The sequence below is a fragment of the Spermophilus citellus genome (assembly GCF_964194105.1).
Source record: "Spermophilus citellus genome assembly, chromosome: 2".
In the NCBI taxonomy this organism is placed as follows: Eukaryota; Metazoa; Chordata; class Mammalia; order Rodentia; family Sciuridae; genus Spermophilus; species Spermophilus citellus.
The window spans coordinates 134,901,389-134,926,862 of NC_138183.1; the positions used below are offsets into that span (position 1 = coordinate 134,901,389).

Below are 25,474 nucleotides of genomic sequence, written 5' to 3' on the forward strand. Positions count from 1 at the left end.
TTTGGAATAAGGAAGGCAGACATGAAAGAAGATTTATAGTGCAGACAAAAAAACTGCTCAAAAGAGACACTACAGGGGATATTAAACAGCTAGATTCTATTTAAAAAAACTATTTTTTTAAACTATGGCTTGAACTCAGGGGCACTCAACCACTGAGCCACATCCCAACCCTATTTTTTGTATTTTATTTAGAGACAGGGTCTCACTGAGTTGCTTAGTGCACCTTGCTTTTGCTGAGGCTGGCATTGAACTCACAATCCTCCTGCCTCAGCCTCTTGAGCCACTGGGATTACAGGCATGCGCCACTGTGCCTGGCTTTTATTTAAAATTCTGATGAGGACTCTGGGATTTTCTGTCAGACTACTTCAATTTCCCACTTGGTCTGCCTCTTAAATTTTACCTGTCCTTATTACCTGCTATTCCTTAGGGACCCAGAACAAAGTGGAGTTTTAACAACGTGTAGGTTTTTGTCTAGCACACTGACACTTTAAGCATTGGGATAATAAAAACCTAAAGGATGATCCAAATATGGTCACTTACTGGGTCTGTTCAAATCATGTTGTCAAGTAATGCAGACACAAGGAATAAAGCCAGGGAGAATAGGTATATCATCTCACTTTAACAAACATAGCAGGGTGTGTGTGTGTGTGTGTGTGTGTGTGTGTGTGTGTGTGTATGCAGGTGATAAAATGAGGGTGTTTCTGTATTTGTCATCACGATTGAGGAAAACAGATTAATTTTGTCTTAGAAAAACACACAAAAAAAGCCAACACCCTTCCCCACTCCTGCTTGCAGTGGTGACATGCATACTAATTTTTTTATATTGCATAATAAATTACCACAAACTTAGGTGCTTAAAATAATACACCTTCACTATCTCACAATCTCTGTATGTCTATGATCTGGCCATGGTCTAACTATGTTTTCAGCTCAGGTTTCACTAGGCTGAAGTCAAGACCAGGCTGTGTTCTCAGCTGGAGGGGTGACTATTGAGTGATCCAGGTCCAAGCTCCTCTAGGTTTTTGGAAGAATTAATTTCTTGAGGGGCAGACTTCATGGCAGCATCCTTGTTGCTTCAAATCTCTGACCTCTGAACCCTTTAGTAATGGCCTTGGTGAGTCAGGCCTACCCAGGACAATTTACCCTTTTATTCATTGAAAGTCAGCTGATTAGGGACTTATAATCACATCTGCAAAATCCCTTCACCTTTTCTATATAACATAATCACAATAGTGACATCTCATCTTTGCTGTTTTCTGTTGATTGAAAGTAAATCACAGGCTCTCTTTTCTCTTGAAGGGAGGGGATGATATAAGTCTGTGACTTTGGAGGTCACCCTAAGGGGTGTCTGCCATGGCATGTGTAGTCTAAGTAACTTGCATGAGCAGTTTTATTGAAAGAAAAGTATTTAAATTTGGCTTATTTTGTATTCATATTTGGTTGTATTGGATTTGAAATTCAGGTTGTAGAGTAAATGTAGGTAAATAAGGGATGGTTTAGGCAGTAAACCACTTTCTCCTTCAAGCCACTTCCAAAAACCACTGAACCACTTTTCAGTTGGTGAAGATCCAGGGTTCCATGAGGAGCAGTGAATAGGGCTGCTTCTTTCAGCTCTAGGTTTTTCTCTCTTGGGAAGGCAAAGGTCATGGATAATTTTTCCTTTTCTCTTTCTTGGCTTCTAAGATTTTGGCACAATAACCTTCAAAACAACATCTGATGTGAATAGCAAAAAGAAAAAGCAAGAAAGCACTTTTATGACTAATCATGTCTCTGGGCAAATTATGATCATTTTTTCCCTTTGATTGTTTGCTCTTCTCATTTTGAAGTTGCAATTAATTGGAGAGATGGAGAGAAAGTGCAGATTACATAGTTCTTTACTTATGTCTTTGGCTGGAATATGAAGAGCAACTATAAGAAATAGGCCACCAAATATGCTGTTATGCATGAAGCATAAAGCCCTAGTCAAATTGCTTGGCTTTCTCATCAGTGTAACCTGGGACTGGGGTTTATTTTCTGACATTTACTTGATGGAGTGCCAGGCTCATGGTAAGCACTCTTAAGTAGCTATATAATGAAGAAAGGAAATTAGTCTTCCTAGATGGTAGAAGAAAAAATGCAAAGGAACAGAGATTTAAGTGCAACAAAAATGAGAATTTATAGATATCTGGGCCAGGATTGGTAAATTCACCTAAACCAGTGATTTTTCTGGTTTAGGTGAATTATACATTTAATATGTTGGAGTCTGGCTATTGGTGAGAGAAAAACAAGATAGCAAGTTTTCAGAAGTTGTGGTAAGGGTAGTTTTAGGATCCTGAAGGAGGAACTAAAGCTCAAAAAGCCTATCAGGATCAGCAGAAAACCAGCTGGATGGTGAACTTGGCATTTGGTAATGGTGAGCCCTTTGTGGTCAGTGGATCAATTTTATTATTTGTACTCAACCTGGTGGGCTTGATGGTGAATGCAGCTTCTAAAACCTCTTAACTGGACTTTACTGGCCTACGGTAAGTTCCTCTTTAGCCAAACTGAACTGAACTGACAATCCAAGGACCAGCCAGCTCTCCTCGTGAAACATGGTGGCTTTTGAACAGAAGGAAATTCCTTGGGGTCTTTGAAGAAGTCAAAAGCAGATTTCTCTGGGCTCAAGTCTTAATGCCAGTTTCCCTTCAGGCTCTAGCCCAACAGGAAGCCTACCCTCCAGCTATATTAGGTTGATGTTGCCATGTTTTACTCAAATTGTTCATACTCCCACTCCCTTACGGTCTTTTTATTCTTGGGCAGTAAAAGTTTTCAGAAGTTGGTGTAAGGGTAGTTTTCTTCACCTGCCATGTGGCCTGCATTGAAGTTAAGGATAAATCTCTAATTAATAGCAGTGATTAGGAATATGTTGTATAGTAGTGGAAGGCTAAGAAATAGTCCTATCCTGGGTTTTCTGGGGGTTTGCCACATCACCTTATATGAGTAATGTTGGTGGCAGAAGGACAGAGCTTTAGTGAGATATGTCAGTACAGGAAGCCTGGAAAGACCTTGGCAAGATTATTAGGACAGATTGGAGCGTCTGCCTGCTCAGAAGTGTAAGCCATACGGAGCATATCACACCTGTGCGACACAATCTGTACTAGCTGCCCACTGTTTCCAAAACAGTGATTTTTCTGCTTTAGGTGAATTATACATTTAATATGTTGGTGTCTGGCTATTGGTGAGAGAAAAACAATTGTGAACATTTGGTCCTGGGCTTAATTGACCTCCTAGAGATGGGAGTTGCAAGCTTAGTGAATTATGCTTTCCAGAGGAGCAAACATGCACCCTTTCACCGATACCTTGGGGTTTTTTTGGACATTTACTCCAGGAAAATAATCCTTTATGGTTTAGACTTTTACTTATCTCCTTATATATATGTATGTGGGATTCTCGTGTTTCTGCGTAGTTCTTACTGATTAGAAAGAACCACACAGTATGTGGCACATAGTAGGCACTTGGATGGTATTTTTATAATTATTATTTCTCATGGGTTGGGTACAATAACTTCAGAATGCTTTTTCCAGTTTTTACCATTCTTTTCCTTCACATTAACATTGATTGGATGGGTATTATAAATTAGTTCATATTCTTTGAAAAAAATTTTATTTTAAATTGTTCATTTCTCTATTTTTCTACTCTTATTTCTTCAACTTTGCTTATTGTTTCATTCTTTTAGGAATAATTTTGTTATTTTGAAGGTATTTTCCTAAATCCCTGAGTATGATGTTGGCAGTGGTGACCCCTGCAGTGTGTTTGAGAAGTTAGGAAGATGGTGGTGGTGGTGGGGGTGTTTCTAAGGAAAGAGCTATGAATGTCTGAAATAGGGTTTTGGATAGCTTCTCAGCTCCTTAATTGAGTTGAAACATCTTAAATTTTGTAAATGTCTCTGAAAATATTTAATTAGACAAATCAAAATAATTTTTTCACAGAGAGATTTATTTGTATGTCTTCTGCTTTCTTTCTTATTGGTGTACTGTATTATACATAATATTGGCTTCATCATGTCATTCATACTTGCATGCAACATGACTTGATCAATCTCATTTCAGTGTCTTCCCTTTCCCTCCCTTGATCTGCCTGCTTTATTCTATGGATCTCCCTTATATTATTATCATTGTTGTTTTAATGCATTATAATTATATATATATCAATTGTTTATATGTATTGATTTATTATATATTTACTATGTATTACATATGCATATATAATATATACATATATTATATATTATACTACACACATATATAATTCATTGCAGTAAATTCATATCTGGACATAGCATAGTTTGATAGATTTCATTTCATGTCCTTCCCTCCTCCCATCATGTCAATTTCCCTTCCACTACACTACTAGTTTCTTATTTTCATCCCACTAATTTTTGATGAATCAGTTTCTTCATGCACCTGTTTGTAGGAGAACCCAGCACCACTGGTGGTATTAATTCTTGTTAGGAACATGAGAGGAGGAGGGGGTTGATAAGAGGGGTGATTGTACTATAAGGGAGAGTTTCAGATTATAAGTGATTTTTTTCTATAATCTGTGCTCACATTTGATTGGATAATTACAAATTAGTTTGGGGTGCAGAGAAAAGATTAGATTATGTTAGTATTGACAGTTGGATAGTGTAACAAGAATTTCTGTTTTATGTTTTTTTAATACTAAATTCCCTTGAATTTTAATCTATGTGTATTTTTGTCTGTCCTCATTTAGGATTATAACTGGGCAACTTATTTCAGTTAAAAATAAGAAGGGATTGGTACAGATTACAGATAAAAATGCTACTGCTCTTGTCAGTTCTATTTTTTCTGAAATATGGCCAATCTTTATAACTTTGAATACAGTTTATCACAGAGTCTGGAAATAGCTATAAATGAGTATAACTGGGCTTTAATTTCATTTGAAGTGATTGACTGATTAACCCCTTGGAGACCTGTTGTTATTTTAGCACCCTCTAATACCTGGATGGTGATACTGGATCCTATGAAGCCTGGTGGACCTTTTGAAATGATGGCACAACAGACTTTTGGGACAAGAAATATTACCTTGAAAGTCCATGATATCTTATTTGGAGATGTCTGGCTTTGCAGTGGGCAGAGTAACATGCAGATGACTGTATTACAGGTAATGTTCCAGAGTAGTAACAATAAATAATATTGATGATAAAGAAGGAAGAAAAGGGTGCAATAAGGAGAAGGAAGGCTGTTTCTATTTATTAAGTATTTACCATGTGTCAAGATCTGTTCTAAGTGCCTTCATGTGTAAATTAAATTTAACAACCTTAATAAGTAAGTTTGATTAAATTGGCAGTAATTGATTGGCACTAATATGTTTCTATACTTTGTTTTTTTAACAGGTTAAGAACTTGGAAATGTTTCTGTTTTCCCTTACTCTTTCTACCAATCTGAGTTTCTTTTCTAGTTTATTTTTATTTATTTATTTTTTCCTTCCTTCATTATACACTTTCCCATCTTTGAGAAATATTTAAATTTGAGGTTTAAAATCTCTATAATTAGATCATGATCTCAATTCAGCTCTCTTGAAATTTTTTTTTATTTTAGTCCTTTCAGATTAGAGTCTCTTTTTTCTTCTCTAGCTTCTATTCTTATAATTTCTTCTTAGTGGCTTAAAAAAAAAAACCCTATTACTAAATAATGCTATTTGAAAAGATCTCACTCTGGACATATCTACTTCATTTCATCATTAGTTTTCTAATTCAGAATCTAATTTTTTTTTTAATATTTACTTTTTAGTTATAGGTGGACACATATCTTTATTTTATTTTTATGTGGTGCTGAGGATCAAGCCCAGTGCCTCATGTGTGCTAGCGAGAGCTCTACCTCTGAGCCTCAATCCCAGCCCCAAGAATCTCAATTCTTATATTTAGGTTTTCCTAACCAATATTTTATCTTTTATAGTTCTTGCCTTACTTAAATATATGAAAAACTTTTGAATTGAAATGCTTATTAAACTGAATTTTGACTAGACTCTTTAATTTAGGTGAATGAACATAAAATTGAAGCTTTATCTCTTGATAGAAAGCATGATTTTGTATAGAGGAATTGCTGTTAACTCAATGAGGAAAACAGTAATTTCCTTAATGCTCTAATTACAGCTCCATGTTTGCACAGAAAGGCATGGACCAGATCTGTTTGTATCTATATAGTCACTTTCTCAATAGCAGTCTATGCCAAGGAATCCTATCCCATTTTCTGTCAAGCTAAATCAGATCTTGATTGTTACGAGTAAACACACTCTTACTGCCTAGAATTTACTCTTAAGCATCTTCTGTACTAAGCTAGTGCTGTGAGCTCTGAGATGTAGGGGAACAAAAAAAAATTCCATCTGAAATATCCAAGTGTTAATTTTTTATTTTAAACCATGCACTTGGTTTGCAAGACAGAATTTTAGGTGCTGATGGTACTGAAAGCCAAGTTTTCTAGTCTCTTAACAGTCAGTAGAATCTTATTTTTTTGATCAGAAGGATCTATGACTCCCCTTTTATTCTTTTGCTTCTTTTCCCCCTACAGGTTCCCCCCCAACCTCCCCCCAAAACATGCATGCACTCAAGCTTGCATCAAACACTGTCTTTCTTTCCCTCCCTCCCATGTGACTTTTCTGAGGAGGTAAAATTCTCACTATAACCTACCACTTTTCACATTCAAAGAAGGAAATGGCAGATTGTATGCCCATCTTGTTGTTAGGGTAAAGTGGAATTTTAAAATTGAATGTTATTTATAACACTGAGTGAGATGTTTATAAATGGAGAAAAATCTAAATGTTCATCTGTTGCCTCCTAAGTCAGGGTAGGTCTTAAGACTTGGATATTTCTTGTTAGGCTTAGAAAAAGATGGCCAATATCAGACAGGAAACCCATTTCTCCATAGGTTGTCACTCCCCATATTCTTAGTTTACCAGTAGAGAAATTAAAATCTAGAAAGGAAGGACTGGTACCATATCTCAGTAAAAGATTCACAGGAGTCTTGATGACTGGCTTCTTTATAGTTATTATGTCAACTTTAGGATAACTGTATTATGCTATAGTAGAATATAAAGTAACTTACAGAATATCCAAATTCTTTTAAGTCAGTAATTTTCTCTGTGTCCTTCACATGCATGCATGTGCATGCACACACACATTCATATATGCATGCTCTCACATGCATGCCTTGTTCTCCCATGCAGACCCCATGCCAAGATCCTCTGAGGAAATAGATTCTTGATGCGTCTTCATTAATTCAAGAATGTGGTATAAAGGTTACAAAATGAACACCGGTGAGCAGCTGCTTTGATGGCTAACGGTCTGGTCCCTGGAGAGGCAGCAGTGCTCTCCCTCAGCCTCAGCAGTGTTAATGACTTCAAATACCTTGGTCTTCATTTACATCCTCATTTAAATACTTGGTAGAAAAATAATTACACTGAGGTGTTTGATGAGATGAAATCTGATCTCAGCAGATGGAGTAAGGCTTCCCTTTCATCAGCAGGGAAACCAAGTGTCATTTAAATGAAAATCTTCCTGAAATCTCTTTATTCCTGAGTTTGCTGCCAATATCCCCGAGGAAATGCTTCCATCAAAAAGGCCTAGTAATATTGGGAAAGGCTACCAGTTTCAGAAGTAATTGTCATCAGGTACAGCAGAAAAATTTTCCCCATCGCCATTTTTGTTAACACTTTCTGTGATTTTCAAGTTCTGGCTTGAAATAACACACAAGTGTGAGTTTGAAAATGGAAGTTTTCCAGGCAATGTTTTGGATCCAGTTCCATGTGCTGGTAACAATACAGGAGAATGCCAGCCACTCTGACTCCATTGGCCTGGCAGTACACTAATTGTTAGCAACGAGTCTAAAAGACAAGTAGCATGTTCTCCCATGCTCCCTCCCCAAGCTGGCATCTCATTGCCATGAGGCGCTTGAGTTCCCAGTCAGTGCGGAAGCTAGTGTGGGTGGAGAGGATGAAAGCAGTTTCATCCACTGTTTCCATGGAAGCAACATATGATCCTTCGTGCTTAGTGCAGAACTGAATTCCAAGGGAGGAGACTTTTTTACAGGTACTTGCTTCTGAAAAATAATTTCCCTGCCAGAATATACTGTGAGTGCATTAGCCTGTTTTTACTTTTGAATGTTTATTTCACATTAACCTTGCCAGGCAAGATCCTGAAGAAACAGGCCTGGATTTCCTGTGGAATTTTACTGAGACTGTATAATCTGTCCTGAAAGTAGGAAGACCAGTTACCTGGACAGGCTGGAGCTGCTGCTACCCAGAAGGCATTTCAGACCAGAGTTCCCATTGTGACCAAAAGAGCCATTTCATTTGCATCTGGCCATATCATTGGCCAGAGTAGGCTCAGTGACAAGTCAAAAGATGATTCCAGGGGCAGCATATTTCAATGAAATTCTCTATGGGGGCACTCTGGCTGCTCCATCATTTCTTTTCTACTGTGGGCTGGAGGGCCAGCTGTATTCTCCATGGTGAGTGGGAGGGAGAGCAAGCCAGCTGCACACTCTGTGGCTGGAGGCCAATGGAAAGTATCCCAGCCTTCTGTGCTGCTTGTTGTGGCGGTCCAGACTCAGCTGGAGCGCCTGTTCCCTGGGGCTAATGGTAACTGGGCTTCCTCAAGCTCCTTTGGCCCTTTGTTTTGGGAGAAGCAGGACTAGTTCAGGGGGTTAAGGAAGAGTCAAGAGAAAATACATAACTGAAAAGGTAAAGCAAGATATTGTCTATCTGTTCTTTTTAAAATAAAGGAAAACCTTAACTAAAAAATTAGGATTTAAGGAAATGGCAGTGTATACCTCATAGAGGAATGAGGTTTAATAGGACTAATGAATAAACTACTCAGTATAGTACACATATTCTTATCCAGAAAAGCCCTTAGCCACTCCTGTCATATTCTTGGTAACTGATGAGGATTCATAAATGATTTAGTATAATGTGATATATCTTCTATGTTTAAATTCTTGGGACTGTTCTGAGCTGTTATCCTGAACACCACCTTTCAGGTTGCCATGCACCCATGCTCTTCTCTAGTGATTTTTTTTTTAGCATGACAAGATGAGAATGTATGCACTGTGAGATTGATTCCAGTATGTTTCAACTATCACTTTCCAGGTGTGTTTCTTTTGAATACACTTTTCTTGGATGATATGGATTATATTACATAAATCTACCTCCCCATTGCCTTTTTGGCTCCATATAGGCTCTCTAAGCATTATTTTTTAAAAAGAAGTTACTTGCCATGGCTTTCCATTATCAGATAATTTTTCAGAGCAGAAGTATTTTAGTTTTAAGATACCAGTGGTCTCTACTTACTAGTCAATATTTAGCCTAAAGTACTGCAACCCCCTCTTGTCTATCATAGACCTGCTTCCTAAGATCATTGGGTTCATTACATTCAAATCCTCCTTGGAACATGATTCATCATGGTCTCTTTTAATCAAAGTGGATCAAGGTGGTTCAGTCCAGCTCATTACCAGTTCGGGTTATTTCACTTAATTTCAGTATATTGAAGGCTCAGAAGGAACTCAGTGGGTAGGAAGTATTTCCTAAGAGGTGGCAGCGAGTTCACCACCCATTAGGTTAAATAACATTTCAATTTCTCTTCTAGATATTTAATGCTACAAGGGAGCTGTCCAGTGCTGCTGCCTATCAGTCTGTTCGCATCTTCTCTGTCTCGCTCATTCAGGCAGAGCAGGAGCTGGAGGACCTTGATGCGGTTGACTTGCCATGGTCTAAACCTACCTCTGGTATGTGAGCACTTTAGCATGTACTGTATGTTAAAGATGGGTCAGTGCTTTAAGTGGAATCTGTAAGCCCCAATGTGGTTCTCAGCTATTATTACTGAATTATCTTTTTTCTTATTTGTTATTGATTCTTCATTCCATTCCTGATAGTCATGTTTCACTTGTTTTTTTTTCCCCCAAGACTCCAAAAGACCTTTTCCTTGAGGAAAAGACTCTTCCTTCAGTTTTGGTGAATATATTGAGGCTATTCAGCATGAGCTGTGCTAGTATCTCTCTCTATTGCCTTAACCCTCTGTTTTTTCTTTCTTCTTTTCTGTGTTTAAGGACAATTGACTGGTATCCTTTCAGGGCTAATTCTGATGGCTCTTACTTCTAGGGCCTTCTCTTATCCCTTAGGCTCAGTTCTCTCCCCCACTGTCTATTCAGCATAGAATCTTTTATTTCATGCCTTCTCAGTGTCAAGCTCTGTGCTAGTCCCCAAGGACACAGCAGTGACTAAGATGGACACATAATCCCGACACAGAGTGTAGCCTTTTATTCTAACAAAGAAAGTTGAACATAACACCCTTCTCATGAAGCCTCATCTCTCTCCTTTACTTTGTTATAGTTTTCTAGAACATCTTTTGTTTTCATTCTTTTCATGACTTTGCCATGGTTCTTTTATAATCTGGTTTCTGCTTCCATCTCAACAATTTGTTCAACTCAAGGCTACTACTCTTCTCATTTTGAACTCCATAGACCTCTGTGGCATTCAACTCTGTGGATCACCCCTGCTAGAAATTGCATGTTCCTCCTAGCTTGCATGGTACTTCCTTTTTCTATTTCTCCTGTTATCTTCTTCCCTGTTCTTTGCTTTTCTAATACCTTTCTTCAAATGTGGTTCCTGTGTTCTTTCTAGGTCCTTTTCTTTTCTGTCCATATATGCTTTACCTTGGTGACCTCAGTTTCTCCTACATTTTCAAGAGCTAATATATTCAGCAAATATCTAAGTGCCCACTATGGTCGAGGAACTGTTCTAATTGCTGTGGGTGTAGTGGTCAATAAAATAGACAAGAATACCCGATCTTATGGTACTTACAGTCTAGTGTGAAGGAATATGGAAAATTGAATAATTAGTAAATCACATATGTAGTATCTGATGGTATTCTGCCTCACACTGTCTGAACTCTCCCCCTATAAGAGCTCTGGAACAGAACGGATTCAGGTTAATTTTTGGATAATTTTTTTTTTGCTTTATGAACTCTTATTATGTGTTATTATGTGTTATCTGAAACTCAGGAATCATTTCCTTTTGCTCTCTGAACTCAGACTGAATAAATTTGGACATTATAGGACAGGTTAGATGATTATGTGTGCTAGTGAGACAAAAGTAAAACAAAATACAGCAGGGAAAGGAAGCCATATGGAAGGATTGGTAGGGAAGGATAGGTTGGGATGGGGTAGTGCTTGCAATTTAGAGTGGCCAGGGGAGTCCCAATTGAAAAAGGTGACATTTCAGTAATAACCTGAAAGAGGCAATGTGGATCTCAGCAGAAAAGCATAGTGGGTCACATCTCTCCCACAGTTAAAATCTCTTCTTACTCTTCTATTGGCACATTGCTCTGACTTAAGGACTCATATAATTAGATTTGACCCAACTGGTTGATCCGGAACACTCTCCCTGTCTCAATCCCTTAACCCTAATCACATCTACAAAGCCCTTCAGCCGTGGGAGAATATACATTTGCAGGTTCCAGGGATTAGGCTGTGCACATATTTGTGTTTTTTTCTGTTTGCCATGCATTCTCATTTTCCAGTTGCTTTCCATTTTCATTACTTCAAGATGTAGCTCCAACCTCCCCTCCAGATTTACCTTCACTATTCTCCTTTTTAAATCTCTGCTTCAGCCAAATACTTTCAGATATTTCCTATTTCACATGCTTTTAACACGTTTTTTCCTCCTGCCTAGAATCATAGTTCTGCTTATTAAATTTCTGTCTATCCTTCAAGGTCTCTCCACTCCTTTCAGCCCTCCTAGTTACTGTTATCTTCTACCTACCCATCAGTGATCCACTTTAAACCAGCTACCACAGCTACTGAACAACAGCCAATATACAGTTACTGACACTTTATTATGTCCTAGACATTGGTGATACAGATGTGAGGAAGATGAAGACCTACTTTCAGGTGGCTAGTGGTGTTGTGGGTGAGGGAAACACTGAGTGGGTTATTGTAGTGAAATATAGTGATAGAGCTAGGTATTGGGATTATGGAAGCACAGGGGAGGGGAGGTCAGTCTTTATCAGGCTTTTCATGATCTGACTTTCATTTGACATTTTTTATTTGGTATTAAAATTCCTTAATAACTATTTGTATCTTCTGAGGCACTTAATGTATTTTGCTTTGTATTTTATTCAGCAGAATATTCATCTTATTCTGTAAACTGCAAACCTAAGAAGAGAAGTCTTTTCAGATCTCTTTCTTTCCTATATTTCAACCATCTAGTAGTTCCTGACACATAGTAGGTGCTCAATCAATTTTAACTGATTTGAAATTGATTTGAATTTCTACTATTCTATTATCAACTTTTGGGGTTCCAGCATTATACTGTGTTGAATTTGGATCTTCACAGGGCTAAGCCAGGAGGTCTTATGTTGGGTTGACTTGATTCTATCAGTTGTGTGTACATGCATGTTCCCCTCTTTGTCAACTTTCCTATAACATGGAAATTGTTCACTCTAGCCTGTGTTGGTTACTGGGAAATATGGACAAACAGTTTAGATTCCTGAAAATTTAAGCACTGGTTTTCATTTCTGTTGCTTTCCCTTTTGGTCAGACTTCTTATCACTATGTGTCCATGTCTTAATTACCATAGCTATAAAATTGACTATAAAACCACTCATAAAAAATACACATTTCTTTTCTACCTATTGTATCCTTGCTTTTCCCTTCCACGGAGAAAAGAAGAAATGAGTGGCCAGGTAAGAACAAAGGCAGAAAAAAGGATAATATAGGAACCCAGGGGCCTTTGTGCCACTTTTACCCACTAGGAGGAGTATTAACATTCTTAGATTCTAAGGAACCTGAGGAGATGGGGGAAAAAATGGGGAGACCTGTTTGCCTGGCTGGAGAGTCTTGGCTCCCTGATTATGTAAGAATATTATTTATACTCAGATTGAGAGTAAAATTGTTATTCGCCTCTGTGCCAGGCTGAGAGCATTATTTCCTAATTATGGGAAGCATTTTAAGCATCTGAAAAAAATTGAAGACAGATAAAAGAAAACCATCACTAAGGCTATAGTATTCCCTTTGGATAAGATTCTCCTTAGGGAAGGTTTGAGAGATGCTTGGTCTTGGTGCTATATTTTCTCATTGCCTCTCAATCTTATCTTACTTTTCCATGTCTCAGAAAGGTACAGAAGGGATGATCCAAACTCACTCTTTTCACCTAGACCCATCTAGTAGCTGTAGCTCATATTGTATCCACTTCTTTCCCCTTTTCTACTGTTTATTTGGACAGAAAACTTAGGCCAGGGAAATTTCACGTACATGTCAGCAGTGTGCTGGCTCTTTGGGCGTTACCTATATGACACTCTGCAATATCCCATTGGACTGATCTCCTCCAGCTGGGGTGGGACACCCATTGAAGCCTGGTCATCTGGAAGGTCCCTGAAAGCCTGTGGAATTCTTAATCAAGGGTAAGAAAGAATTTCTCCTGGAAGAAAGCCTACCAGAGAAGTATGTAAGAGAGAAGGTCATGGTCTTTGTTGGGGGGTTAAGTATATGTTGAATGCCCACATATGTGTTGAATGTATGGAATTTCTTCACACACAGGTGAAGTGTGGTGTCATCACCACCACAATCATCTGAGAACATGCCAAGAAGGAGTTATGGTCCTTTTCCTTAGTAATAGCCATACCTGATGCTTACAGAAAGCTTCCTATATGCCAGGCACTGTTCTAAGTACTTTATATATATATTAATTCACTTAGTACTCAGAGCAACTCCTTGAAGTATAGAATACTATTAACATCCTATGGATAAAGATGAAGTCTCAGAGAGGTTTAGGAACTTGCTTATGGACATGATTAGTAAGTGGCACATTCTGGCTCCAGTGTGTGCTTCTAACCATTAGGCTGTATTTCCTGGAGAATAAAATAGTGTAGGAACAAATGAATGAAGATGTACTAAAAACTATGTTAATATACTTACTTTGAAAGCCCATGTAGGAAAATCTGGATCAGACAGAATGTATAGGGGAGAAAGGGCTAGTTAATAAAAATCCTGATACTAATGCCCACATGGAAATGAGCAGGATGTGACATGTTGTCCTGGACACTGGCTGAGTCACTCTGGGAGGAGGATGGACTTTGTTCTTGATAGGGTTTGAGTAAAAGCTTGCCTGAGGGAGAGTGAAGACATTAGCTTTGGGCAGAAAGAATGACCTCTAGTAGAATAGGAGGAAGGATCAGATCTAGCACATGGTGGGGGGTGGTGGTCTGAAGTCTAGGCCTTATAGACCTCTGGGGATGCGAAGGATAAGGGTGTGGAGAAGTGGGTATATTCAGCTACTTGAAGATAAATTCACATACATTTTTTATAAGGAAATTTGAGACTGTTCAAAGTTTTTTTTAAAAAATGTTTTTTGACCCAGCAATTTCATTTCTGGAAATTTATCTTAAGGAAATAATTAAGCATGCATGCAATGATTAAGCTAAAAGGAAGATGATCATAGCATTGCTTATAAAAACAAAAAGTTTAAATCAATCTAAGTCTTCATCCATTGAGTAGTAGATAAACTTGTTGCTTGTGTGAGAATCTCACAGGGAATCACTTCTCCCTTCTGGTTTCACTCATCTCATCTGGAAATTGGTATGGCCACTCTGAACTCATAGAAAGACACCCTTAACCTAGGAAGAACCTGGAGGTGAAATTCAAAGACTAATTACATGTTTTCAAGTGAAACTGAGTAACCAATTTACTTGTATGTTGCTTTCATCAGAAGTTTGTCCCATGTGGAAGTGGATAGATGCCTAGCTTAGGGATCATCATGTGATTAATCACTAGCTTTCTGGTGACATATGTATTTCTTATTGATTATAGGCCCATTCCACAGGATTCTGTAACTGGTCCCAGTGAGCACTCTGTTCTCTGGAATGCCATGATCCATCCGCTACAAAATATGACTCTGAAAGGGGTGATATGGTACCAGGGTGAGTGCTCTGTTTGTTGATTGTCCATCATATAACTAGCTTTTGCTGTGTAACAAACCATCCTAGAATTTAGTGGCTTAAAACAATAATTTTGCAATTCTATTTAGTTCACAATTCTCTGGGTTAGCAGTGTAATTCTTTTGTCTGGGTTGCTTCAGCTAATTCCCCCTGAGCTTTCTTACATATCTTTGGCCACCTGGCAAGCCTCTTTCTCAGATCTCTTGACTGGGGCTATCTGCTGGGCACCAGGTTCTCAGGTGGCCTTTCTTCCTTCACAAGCCGGTTCATTTATTATTTGCATAGTAGTTTCAGGGGTCCAGTTGCTTCAAGAGAGTGAAGCCCAAAGCTGAAGCACTTTTCAAGTTTTTGCCCACATCACTTTTGCTGAGGCCTCATTGGCTAGAGAAGGTCACAAGGCCACTCCTAAGCACTGTGGGAAGGCTACTTTCTCAAGGCAAGGAAGGATAGGGGAAGGGCGGTAATGTAAGCCATTCTTAATTCTACTCCAGACTCCTTTCACGATTTTGGCTGCTTTTTTAGGGGAGTCCAATATGAATTATAACAGGGACCTATACAATTGCACGTTCCCTGCACTCATTGAAGACTGGCGCCAAACCTTCCATCATGGCTCCCAGGGGCAGACAGAACGTTTCTTCCCATTTGGATTTGTCCAGGTATGTATCGAGAGGAAGAGGGTTTATGAGCATTGGTGTAGGATGTGCTATTTAGCTCTCTTCCTGGAATTCATATTCCTTTTTCCCCCTTCATAGTGTGCCAGTACTAGAACTGAATTAAGGCTTAATTCATGAGTTCATTGATGAGACAATCTTTTTGAAAAAATCAATAAGCAACTGATATATTTTTATTATTAAAAAAAGTTCTCTGAAAAACTATTAAAGAGATAAGCAAAAAAAGAAAAAAGAAAAGCTAAAACCAGTGAGAATTCTATAATATAAAGATAAGATGACTTTCTGCTCATAGTTTTGAAAGAGGATCCATTCCACAATACTATATCCTATCTTGCTTTTTATCTTAATGTGCTGTGACCATTTTTAATGTCAACAAATATTAATCTTTCACACAATTTATAACGATTGCAGAATATTCTGATATATGGTTGTATTATAATGTATTTACTGAGTTCTTTTTAAAATTTTTTATACTTTAGTGGTATTGAACCCAGGGGTGCTCTACCACTAAGCTACATCCCCAGCCCTTTTTATTTTATTTTGGGACAGGGTCTCAGTAAATTGCCCAGGTTAGTCTTGAACTTATGATCCTCCTGCCTTAGTCTCCTGAGTAGCTGGGATTTTACAGGCATGGGACACTGGACCTGGGTTTGATGAGTTCTTTTTTTTTTTCCCTTTGTAAAAACTTTTTATTTGTTCTTTTTATTTACAGATGACAGTAGAATTAATTCTGATATATTTGATAAGTTCTTAATAGATAGGTTCTTACTTAGGTTGTTTTCAATGTTTTGCTTTTTATAAGTAGTGGCATATTTGTTTTCTTTGTAGCTGATTCCTTATAGCTTAATTATTTCCATAAGATAAATTCCCAGAAATGAAACTCCTGGGTCAAAAGCTACACCTTTATAAGGTTTTGAAAATATCCCCATTTTTCTGTAGAAATTTATGAATATAAATTTTTACGTTTAGCATCTTACATGGGATCTTTATATCCTCCCTTACTTGCTATTGTGTATTCTACCCTCCAGAATGTGCCACTGTCTCTACTCATAGACACTGTCCATGTTTCTTGCCTGGAACAGCATTTCTTTCCCATGTTTTCCTTGCTAATTTTAACCATTCTTTCGGCCTTAGCCTAGATATTAGTTAGTAAACCTTCTGTGACTCTCCAAAGTCTGGTGTTGGATTTCCTCCCCCATATAATGTGTTCTCTTAGCACCCTTTACTTCTCCTTTTTATTTTTACTTGCATATAAGTTGTGCACATAGCCATATTTTCCTGGATCACATTTATTATATTCCTAGTATCTAGTTGGTTGGCACTCATTTAATAATGTCTTAATACACGAAATGAGAAAATCAAGATAAACCATATTTTTGATTAGAGGTAACTAGTTTAGAAATATTTGCTTTCAGCCTTGGAAAAGGAATAAATATACTTGACCAAATTCATAATTAACTTGTATTAACTGTTCACATGTCCCAAGATCTGATGTTTTAGAAGGGTGGTAGTTCTGGCTTTTTTGGAACATAGGAAATTAAACACATAAAGTGTTATGAAAACAAGCTCTAACTTACAGTGCAGTAGCAGAGATAGATTTACAATATGAATGGGACATATATAGTTTAGACATTTGTCTCCCTGAATCCCACAAACACTTTTCTTCTTACCATTCTCCCATTTCCTCCACCTTGTCCTGATTTATTATATCTCCATCTATTTTGTTGTGGTTATGGGGATTGAACTTTGAGGTACTCTACCACTGAGCTACAATCCTAGTCCCTTTTTATTTTTTGAGAAAGGGTCTCACTAATTTGCTGAGGCTGGCCTTAAACCTGTATTCCTCCTGCTTCAGCCTCCTGAGTTGCTAGGATTACAAGTGTGTGCCACTGAGGCCTGCCCTCCTTTGTTTTTGAGTAAAGACTTTTTATAGACCTTCTTTCCACTTAAAATGCTTTTGTGATTATTTCTTTTTTCTTACATTTTGACTTTGAAACAAGATTCTCATTTTCCAAACAGCAGCTCCTGCTACCAGTTCTGTATTACTGTATTTTTTTCTCTCTTAGCCTATGTATGTGGTAATTTGAACATGATTTGAGTAATTCAAACCAAAAGTATGTATTGAATACTAATTAAATAACTGTGAGGTGCTAGAAATATGTCACTGAGATCCCCTTTATGTTTTTTAGTTTACAAGTTCTTAACCTCCAGGCTTTAATTTTATCATCACTAATACAAATATGTTGGTTACTCGTGGAAAACTGGAAATATAAAAATATATATTTCTTTAAAAAATATGTATATATGTGTGTATATATATATACATGTATATATACACACACACATATCTACACACACACACACACACACACACATATATTCAAAAGGAAATATCCAATATGACAAAAATAATGGTTTAGAGCCTGGGTCTGGAGCTAGACGGCCTGGATTAAAATTCTAGCTCTAATACCTTAAGTTTTGTGATTTTGAATAAGATATTGAACCTCTTTGTTATTTTAGGTATTAAATAACTTAATTCATGTAACCTGACATAGGCCAGATAATTTTAGTGTTTATTATTATTTGAAGAAATCAGAATGGGGGGGGGCAGTTGTTCTGTTAGGAGGGATTAATTGGCTTTATAGAAATATTTAGTTTGAAATGATGGTTCCAATAATGAGAGCACAGTTAAAAGATACAGACCTTTGGCTCTATGGAGAGACCAGGGCTACATGTGTATTGAAGAGTTATTGGTAGAGAGGTTACCAGAACATGAGAGAAAGATGAGCAGAAGGCTAGGACCTGGATCCTTAGGGGTATGCTTTTTAAAAGGGGGTTTGGAGGAACAGACTACAAACTGCGGTGTTATTTGTAAAATCTTTTTTTTTTTTATAATTTTTTAATATTTATTTTTCAGTACTTGGCGGACACAACATCTTTGTTTGTATGTGGTGCTGAGGATCGAACCTGGGCCGCACGCATGCCAGGCGAGCGCGCTACCGCTTGAGCCACATCCCCAGCCCCTATTTGTAAAATCTTAATGTGGCCAGTTTCATATTCTTTGGCTGGCATATGCATTCATTAGTGGCACAATATTTCTACTAATCATAGTGGGAGACTGAACAGCAGATTAGGAAAAACACAAGAATTCATCTGGGTGTGGAGTATGCTGGTGCCCCCAGGTGGCCAGTGCCGAGTAATGCAGTCAATTAAATAATAAACAATTGCTGCAGAAATTCTCTGCAAACTGCCATTTTGGGAAAAGACTTTTGGGTCTCATTGAGCTTCAGGCTACTACTTACTGCAGACTGTTTCTGGTGGCTTTGCTGCTGTGATTCTCATGGCAGTAGCTGGTGAACATGGCTCTGTTTTCAGTCTTTGGGTGTTTTGTGGAAGAAGTAGGGTGACTCACTGGATCTTTTCTCCCTTTTCTAGTTTTCATGAGATTCCACTGTGAAGCTCCAGTGTCCTTTATCATTTGACATGGAAAGGCAGATTTGCTTAGGAGAATTTTAATAAGAGCTGAAATATCCCCTTAGTTCCATGTCATAGCCAAGACTCCTTCCTGCTACTGTTGCAACTTGTCCAGGTTTTCCAGTCTTTCTGGATCCACTTGGAAAGTAAAAACTTCTTTTCTTCAAAGCTTCATTGGGCCAAGTTTATACAGATGATGGCAGGTATTTCCTGGGCTATGTGAGCAAAATGACGGTGGAAGAGTCTGTTTATAATGCAGTGCCTCTGATGGGGTCAGAGATTTTGAAATGGAGTCAAAAGACAATGTGGGTACTAGCCCAAACTAAACTGTTCCCCAATTTGGGGTCTGATTTATCATTAGAGTATGGTTGGTGAGAGAGAGACAGAGAGAGGGTAGGTTGATGCCTTTCGTTGGCTGGAACTAGGGCTAAATCTCATCTGAGATTTGAGGTTCTCTTCCAAGCTCACATGACTGTTGGTGTAAAGAAACAAAAGGAGACAAAGGCAAGATGCAGAGGCAAAAATGGCTGCTTGTCTAAGAGGCTGGTTTTATTCACAACACTAGATTACATTAGGTCACTGGCACCATTAGTACATTATTGTTTATTATATCATTAAGTAGGTTTACAGTAGGTCACAATGTAAGATGTTTTTGCTTATGATTAGATATGTGCTCTGGCCAGGCATGCATTGGTTATCTCAGTGGTTCCTGGGAAAAACAGCAGAATGGTAGAATTCATTTCTTTGAAGTTACACAACTCATGGTAGCTTACTTCTTGGAGGTCAGCAGGAGAGAGTCTCTTGACTTCTAGACCCTCTTTTAAAGGGCTTCCCTGACTAACTTAGGCTTACCATGATACTTTCCCTTTTGATGATCTTGAAGTCAACTGATTAGGGAACTTACTTACATTTATAGAATCCCATTATCTTTGCCATGTAACATAACATAATCATGGGAGTAAACTCCTAGTGCTTTTGCCATGGTTGTCTGTTGGTTAAAAGCAAGGTATTATATAAGGATGGGTCATTACATGTCATCTTTGGATTCTGCCTAACACACCCAGATATCTTCATATTGTCCTCTCTTACCTCTTCCTAGTCTTTGTTCAACTCGTGCACTCTCCTCTTTTCCTTATTTTTTTCCAGTGCACTTATCACTTTTTCATATGATATACAATTTTCTTATAATGTCTATTGGTTTTCCCTCCCCACTAGAATGCAAGCATGGGAAGTGATTCTTATGTATTGTTCGACACTCTGTCTCCTGGGCCATTATTAATGCTTGACACTGAGTAGGGGCTCAGTAAACTTTTGTTAAGAAAATTAATGAATAAATGAGATGACTGATGTTACATGAACTGTTGATCTTTCACAGGCTTCTTTTGGAACAATGTCATTCCACAGGTATTCTGGTACTGCTTGCCTTAGATCCCAAGCAGATGTCAAAGATTCCAAGTGATGGATTTAATCTTTTCTCTGGTGCCTCATATTCAGTTGGCTGTATGGCTGTCAGTTTGTCTCATTTTTAATCCCATTCCTACTAGAATCCCTTTATGTTAGACCTTTGTCTTTTGTGCCTAGAATGTTGTAGTAAGTCAGCTTTCTGTCACTGTAAAAAATACCTGAGATAAGTTAAATGGAAGAAAGGATGGTTTTAGCTTACTGTTTCAGACACTTCAGTACATGGCCACTTGGTTTTGTTTGGGCCTATAGTAGCACAGTACATCAAGCAGGAAGCACGAGGTGGAGGAAGCCTGTTCACCTCATGGTGGCTAGGAAGAGAGAGGAAGGTCTGTTGTCCCAATATCTCCTCAAGGGCATGCCTCCAGTAACTTCCTCCTACTACCCCCACCTCCTACAGGTTCTATCACTTCCCAATAGTGCCACAGGCGAGGGACCAAGTCTTTCCCACATGGGCCTTTAAGGGATATTCAGGATATAAACTATAATAAATATTATGGTAGCTACTTGACTAATCAGTCTGTTAAAATCATTATATTAATCTTTTAAAATGGTCCTTTAATTACCTTAATAATTTCAGTGGTGAACTATTGAAATCCATGTAACTTTAACCATTTCAAAGTGTTCAATTCAGTGGAATAAAGTACATTTACAATGTTGTACAACTCTTATCTCTACAGTAGTTCCCAATAGCTTACAGAATAAAGTAGGGCTTTCTACACACTTGCCTGGTTATCCTTCCAATTTTGTCTTTCCGTCACCAATATCTCAGTACTGCTAGATTGTACACTCTCAAACATCTCCTTATAAGGTTCTAACATTTGATGTATGAGCAGCACTACTTGGAGGGACTTCTCATATTTTTCTTACATATTCTGAGGCCATGTTTTCCTATAATAATAATCTTGGTCTACTCAAAATGTATAGCTCTTGCTGTCTGGGCCATCACTGTTATTATTTATTCCATAGTATTTTATGCTATTGTTCATTAACATTTCTTACATTTATTTCTTATGTAATATGTCTTCCCAACAGAGCTTTAGTTTTTATATTAGCTAGTTATTGTCCTGTAGCAAATTACCTTAGAACTTCATGGCATGGGATGATCTTTACTATTATAGCTTGTGTGTTTGGGAGCTGGGGTGGGCGCGATATTGGCTAAGCTCCACTGAGTTCTTTCTGATCCCTGTGGCTCTGCTCCAGTTGGCTGGAGTGGATTAGATGGGCAGCTCTGTTGCATAGCTCTCATCCTTCTTCACAGAGCAGTAGGCTAACTCAGCCATGTCCTTTTCTTGATGATGGTAGAAGTGTAGAGACATAAGTGGATCCATGCAAGGTCTGTTGGAGAGAGCAGGAATCATCACACCTTAACCAGTGCTTCTGTCTATTGGTCAAAGCAAACCACACAGCTGAGCTCAGATTCAAGGGGTGGGGAAATATATTCTTCTTCTTAAGGGAGGAACTGCAAAGCCACATGGCAACATGGAGTGGGTATAAGGTTTTTCATGGAAGGTACCATACACTAAAGAGCACATGCTTTTCTTTTTCTCCAGAAGGCCTAGCCCTATATTATATACAGATGTATCAATTGCCTATTGCTTTGCAATAAACTACCACAAAACTTTAAAATATCCATTTTATTTCCAGGATTACTCTTTGTTCCATGTTTTGTCAGTGATATCAGCTGGATTCACTCAATATGGCCGAGTTTGACTGGAGGATCTAGAATTAACATAATGAGTTGCTTAGCTGAGATTGAAGGAACACTAGAGTCTTTCTATTTCTATGTTCATGGTCTTTCATGAAGATCATAATATTTTCTGCATAATCTGTCTTACAGGGTAGCTGGACTATTTTTCCATGGCCAGTGGATGGTTCCAAGAGAATCAATCAGAAGCTAGGTCTCTTAGGGCAAAGACTCAGAAGGTGTATATCAATTCTGCAGCATTCTGTGGTCAGAGCAAATCACAGGGCTGGCCAAAATTCAATGAGAGGAGAAATAAGACTCTTGAGAGAGGTGTGGCAAGTTGCATTGTAAAAGGATATGTGAGATGAGAGGAATCATTGCTTCCATCTCTGGAAAGACTCTACTACAACAGAAACTAGTAAACACTGTTGAATGAGATTTTGGATAAACAAATGAAGTAAAAGCACAGTGTGCCAGTGAAAAAAACTCCATTGAAAATTCAGATGCAATAAAAGTTAACAAAATCTTTACTTTCCAGTTATCTTCATATTTATCTAATGACAACTCAGATGATGGATTTCCTCAGATCCGCTGGCATCAAACGGCGGATTTTGGTTCTGTCCCTAACCTAAAGATGCCCAACACTTTCATGGCTGTAGCTATGGACCTTTGTGACAGGAACTCACCTTTTGGCAGGTATGGGTGCTTCTTGGTTTTGTTTGGTGAAAGTTCTTTGCCTATAGTCCTTCACTCTGGTGTTCACTTGTGAGGGGATGGATTGGACTAGGATTGGAGCTTACATGTCTTATATATAACTTATTTATGGTAGGTTGTGTTGCAATAACAAAATCCCCCTGAACATCTCAATACCTTGATGCAAGAAAAATTTATTTCATGCTTACACTTCATGTCCAAAGAAGGTCAACAGAGACTTTGCTCATTGTAGTTACTCACAAACCCAGAGAAACAGAGGTTCCAAATTGATCTGTGCTTCCATAGTCACCTTAAGTTTCACAGTGGCATTTAAGTACTTCCATCTAAAAGCAACATAAGTCATTTCTGCTCACAGTGTACTGGCCAAACCAACCCAAACCAAATAATATGGTCACAACTAGCTTCAGTGAGAGCAGGCCATGGAATTCTAACATGAACAGTTCCAATGAATACTACACACCAGCTGTAGGATGCAGAGATATTTCAAATATAAAATGAAGTCCAGCACATAAAGTCTAGATTGTTGCAGGAACTTGATATTTACTGAAAGAACAAACAAAAGCTAGAGAGGACCAAATATAATGAACAGTTGATTCAGATGAAACACTTTTTTTTTTAATTTTATTAGTTATTGATGGACCTTTATTTATTTATTTGTTTATATGTAGTGCTGAGAATCGAGCCTAGTGCCTTACACATGCTAGGCCAGCGCTCTACCAGTGAGCCACAACCCCAGTCCCAAAATACTACTTTTAGTGACTGGAAATAGCCTTATAATAGCTGTTCTGGGTTAGTTCCAATGCCTTTGCTCTCTCCATTTATTCCTTCCTTCTAAGCCATCTATTGCTTCAAGGATTCTGAACCTGCCGCAGTCTGGCTGGGCACAAAATCACGAGCCACTCACAATCTTGTAGATTCAAACAGCAATTCTTTATTCCCGAACTCACACCGGCACTCTACACGCACGTTCTGGGGAAATCCACACTTCCACTGGGCTCTGCATCCCAAAATACTCTGAATCCTGGGAGAACTCAACGGGGAACTCAAGGAGCAGGCCGGCGCCTGAGGCAGCAGGATACGCCCTATTCCCAGCAGGGTCCACCTTAAACCTGGAACAGCCCTAAACCCAAGGAGGGGGGGGGATACTCCCTATTCCCAGCAGGATACACCTAAACCTGGACCCACCCTAATCCAGCAGGATCCTCCCTAAACCCGGATCCACCCTGGTCCTTGAGCAGGGTCACCTTTCATGCAATGTCACTGCAAATGACCTGGGTCCAAGGCAAGCCCATTTCCACAATGGAGAGTCCTCCCTCTAAGCAACATGGGGTAGGCTGACAAGGAAATTGCCATGCATCATTCTTACTTAGCTATGGCTCTCAGCATGAACCCATAGGAAGCCCAGAGCCTCATCTATAGTTTCCATTTAACATTTCTCTTAAGGTGACTAGCTGGTGAGCACTGAGTTTAGGCAACTCATTCTTACCTTCTTAAAGGGTGCTCTGTATAATCTCTTTTGAAAAACAATGTGGTTATTGTTAAGAACCCAAAGGTCTCTACTTTCCTTTATCCTATAGCATCCACCCTCGAGATAAAGAGACTGTGGCCTATAGGTTGCACTTGGGGGCTCGTGTTGTGGCTTACGGTGAGAAGAATTTGATCTTTCAAGGACCACTGCCTGAGAATATAGAACTCTTGGCTCACAAGGGACTGCTCAACCTCACTTATTACCAGCAAGTCCAGGTGCAGAGGCAGGATGACAAAATATTTGAGGTGAGAATAGCAGGAAAAACAAAGGGGGTGGGATTCATTTTGTCAGGAGTCAAGAGCTCTTTACATGCATGTTTCATTACAATGTAACCACGTGGCAGGTCTTGGATAGTTATGGGTGGGGGTTGGCCTTATCTGAGAGAAAAGTAAGCAGCTATTAATTCATTAATTTAGAGGCAATTTTGATGATATAATCAAGGAAGGGAAAACAAGGCCCCTATTAAATGATATATTTTTTTCTTATTTTCCCTCACAGAGCAACCCTTTTTTCTCAGGGTAGGGTTTTATTTTTAGGTTACCTATTGAGATTCTGGCTCCAGTAAATTCCTCTCACCCTTGGGTGTCTTTTTTGTTTTATTATGCTAATTTCAGACATTCTTTAAATCTGGTGTCTCCCTTGAAAGGCTTAAGCTTGATAAATTGTAACTTAGTATGAATTAATGTAACAAGACTATTTTTTTTCTCATACCTAGCAAGGATCATTCTGCAGTGGAATTGGGCTATTGATTAAAGAGGGTAATTAGGAGTCTTAAGTAGTTGAGGGTACAGGGTAGAGGCATTCCTTGGAGGAATGTTTAAATGATTGTCTTGGGGAATTTTGAGGTCATTAGGCTAGGAGAGGGTGTATGAAAATATGGCAACAGAGGAGGTGAGACACTGTTAGACTTCACACATGGGTTTATCTAGAGCTACAGCTTCTCCAGAGTCCTAACTATATTATCTGTCTCACTTTGC

General features: G+C 38.5%; 1 protein-coding gene across 3 annotated transcripts in view; it reads left to right on the forward strand.

Moving 5' to 3' along the window:
- The window catches only part of SIAE (sialic acid acetylesterase), a 35,762-nt gene that overhangs the window by 6,401 nt on the left and 3,887 nt on the right, over window positions 1-25,474 (forward strand). For all 3 annotated transcript variants that reach the window (XM_081278983.1, XM_081278985.1, XM_081278984.1), the window contains 7 exons: window positions 4,964-5,139; window positions 9,617-9,755; window positions 13,252-13,429; window positions 14,835-14,944; window positions 15,485-15,618; window positions 22,794-22,951; window positions 24,547-24,742. In XM_081278983.1, the coding sequence (XP_081135109.1) occupies window positions 4,964-5,139; window positions 9,617-9,755; window positions 13,252-13,429; window positions 14,835-14,944; window positions 15,485-15,618; window positions 22,794-22,951; window positions 24,547-24,742 (1,091 nt within the window). The remainder of the gene's footprint in view (window positions 1-4,963; window positions 5,140-9,616; window positions 9,756-13,251; window positions 13,430-14,834; window positions 14,945-15,484; window positions 15,619-22,793; window positions 22,952-24,546; window positions 24,743-25,474) is intronic.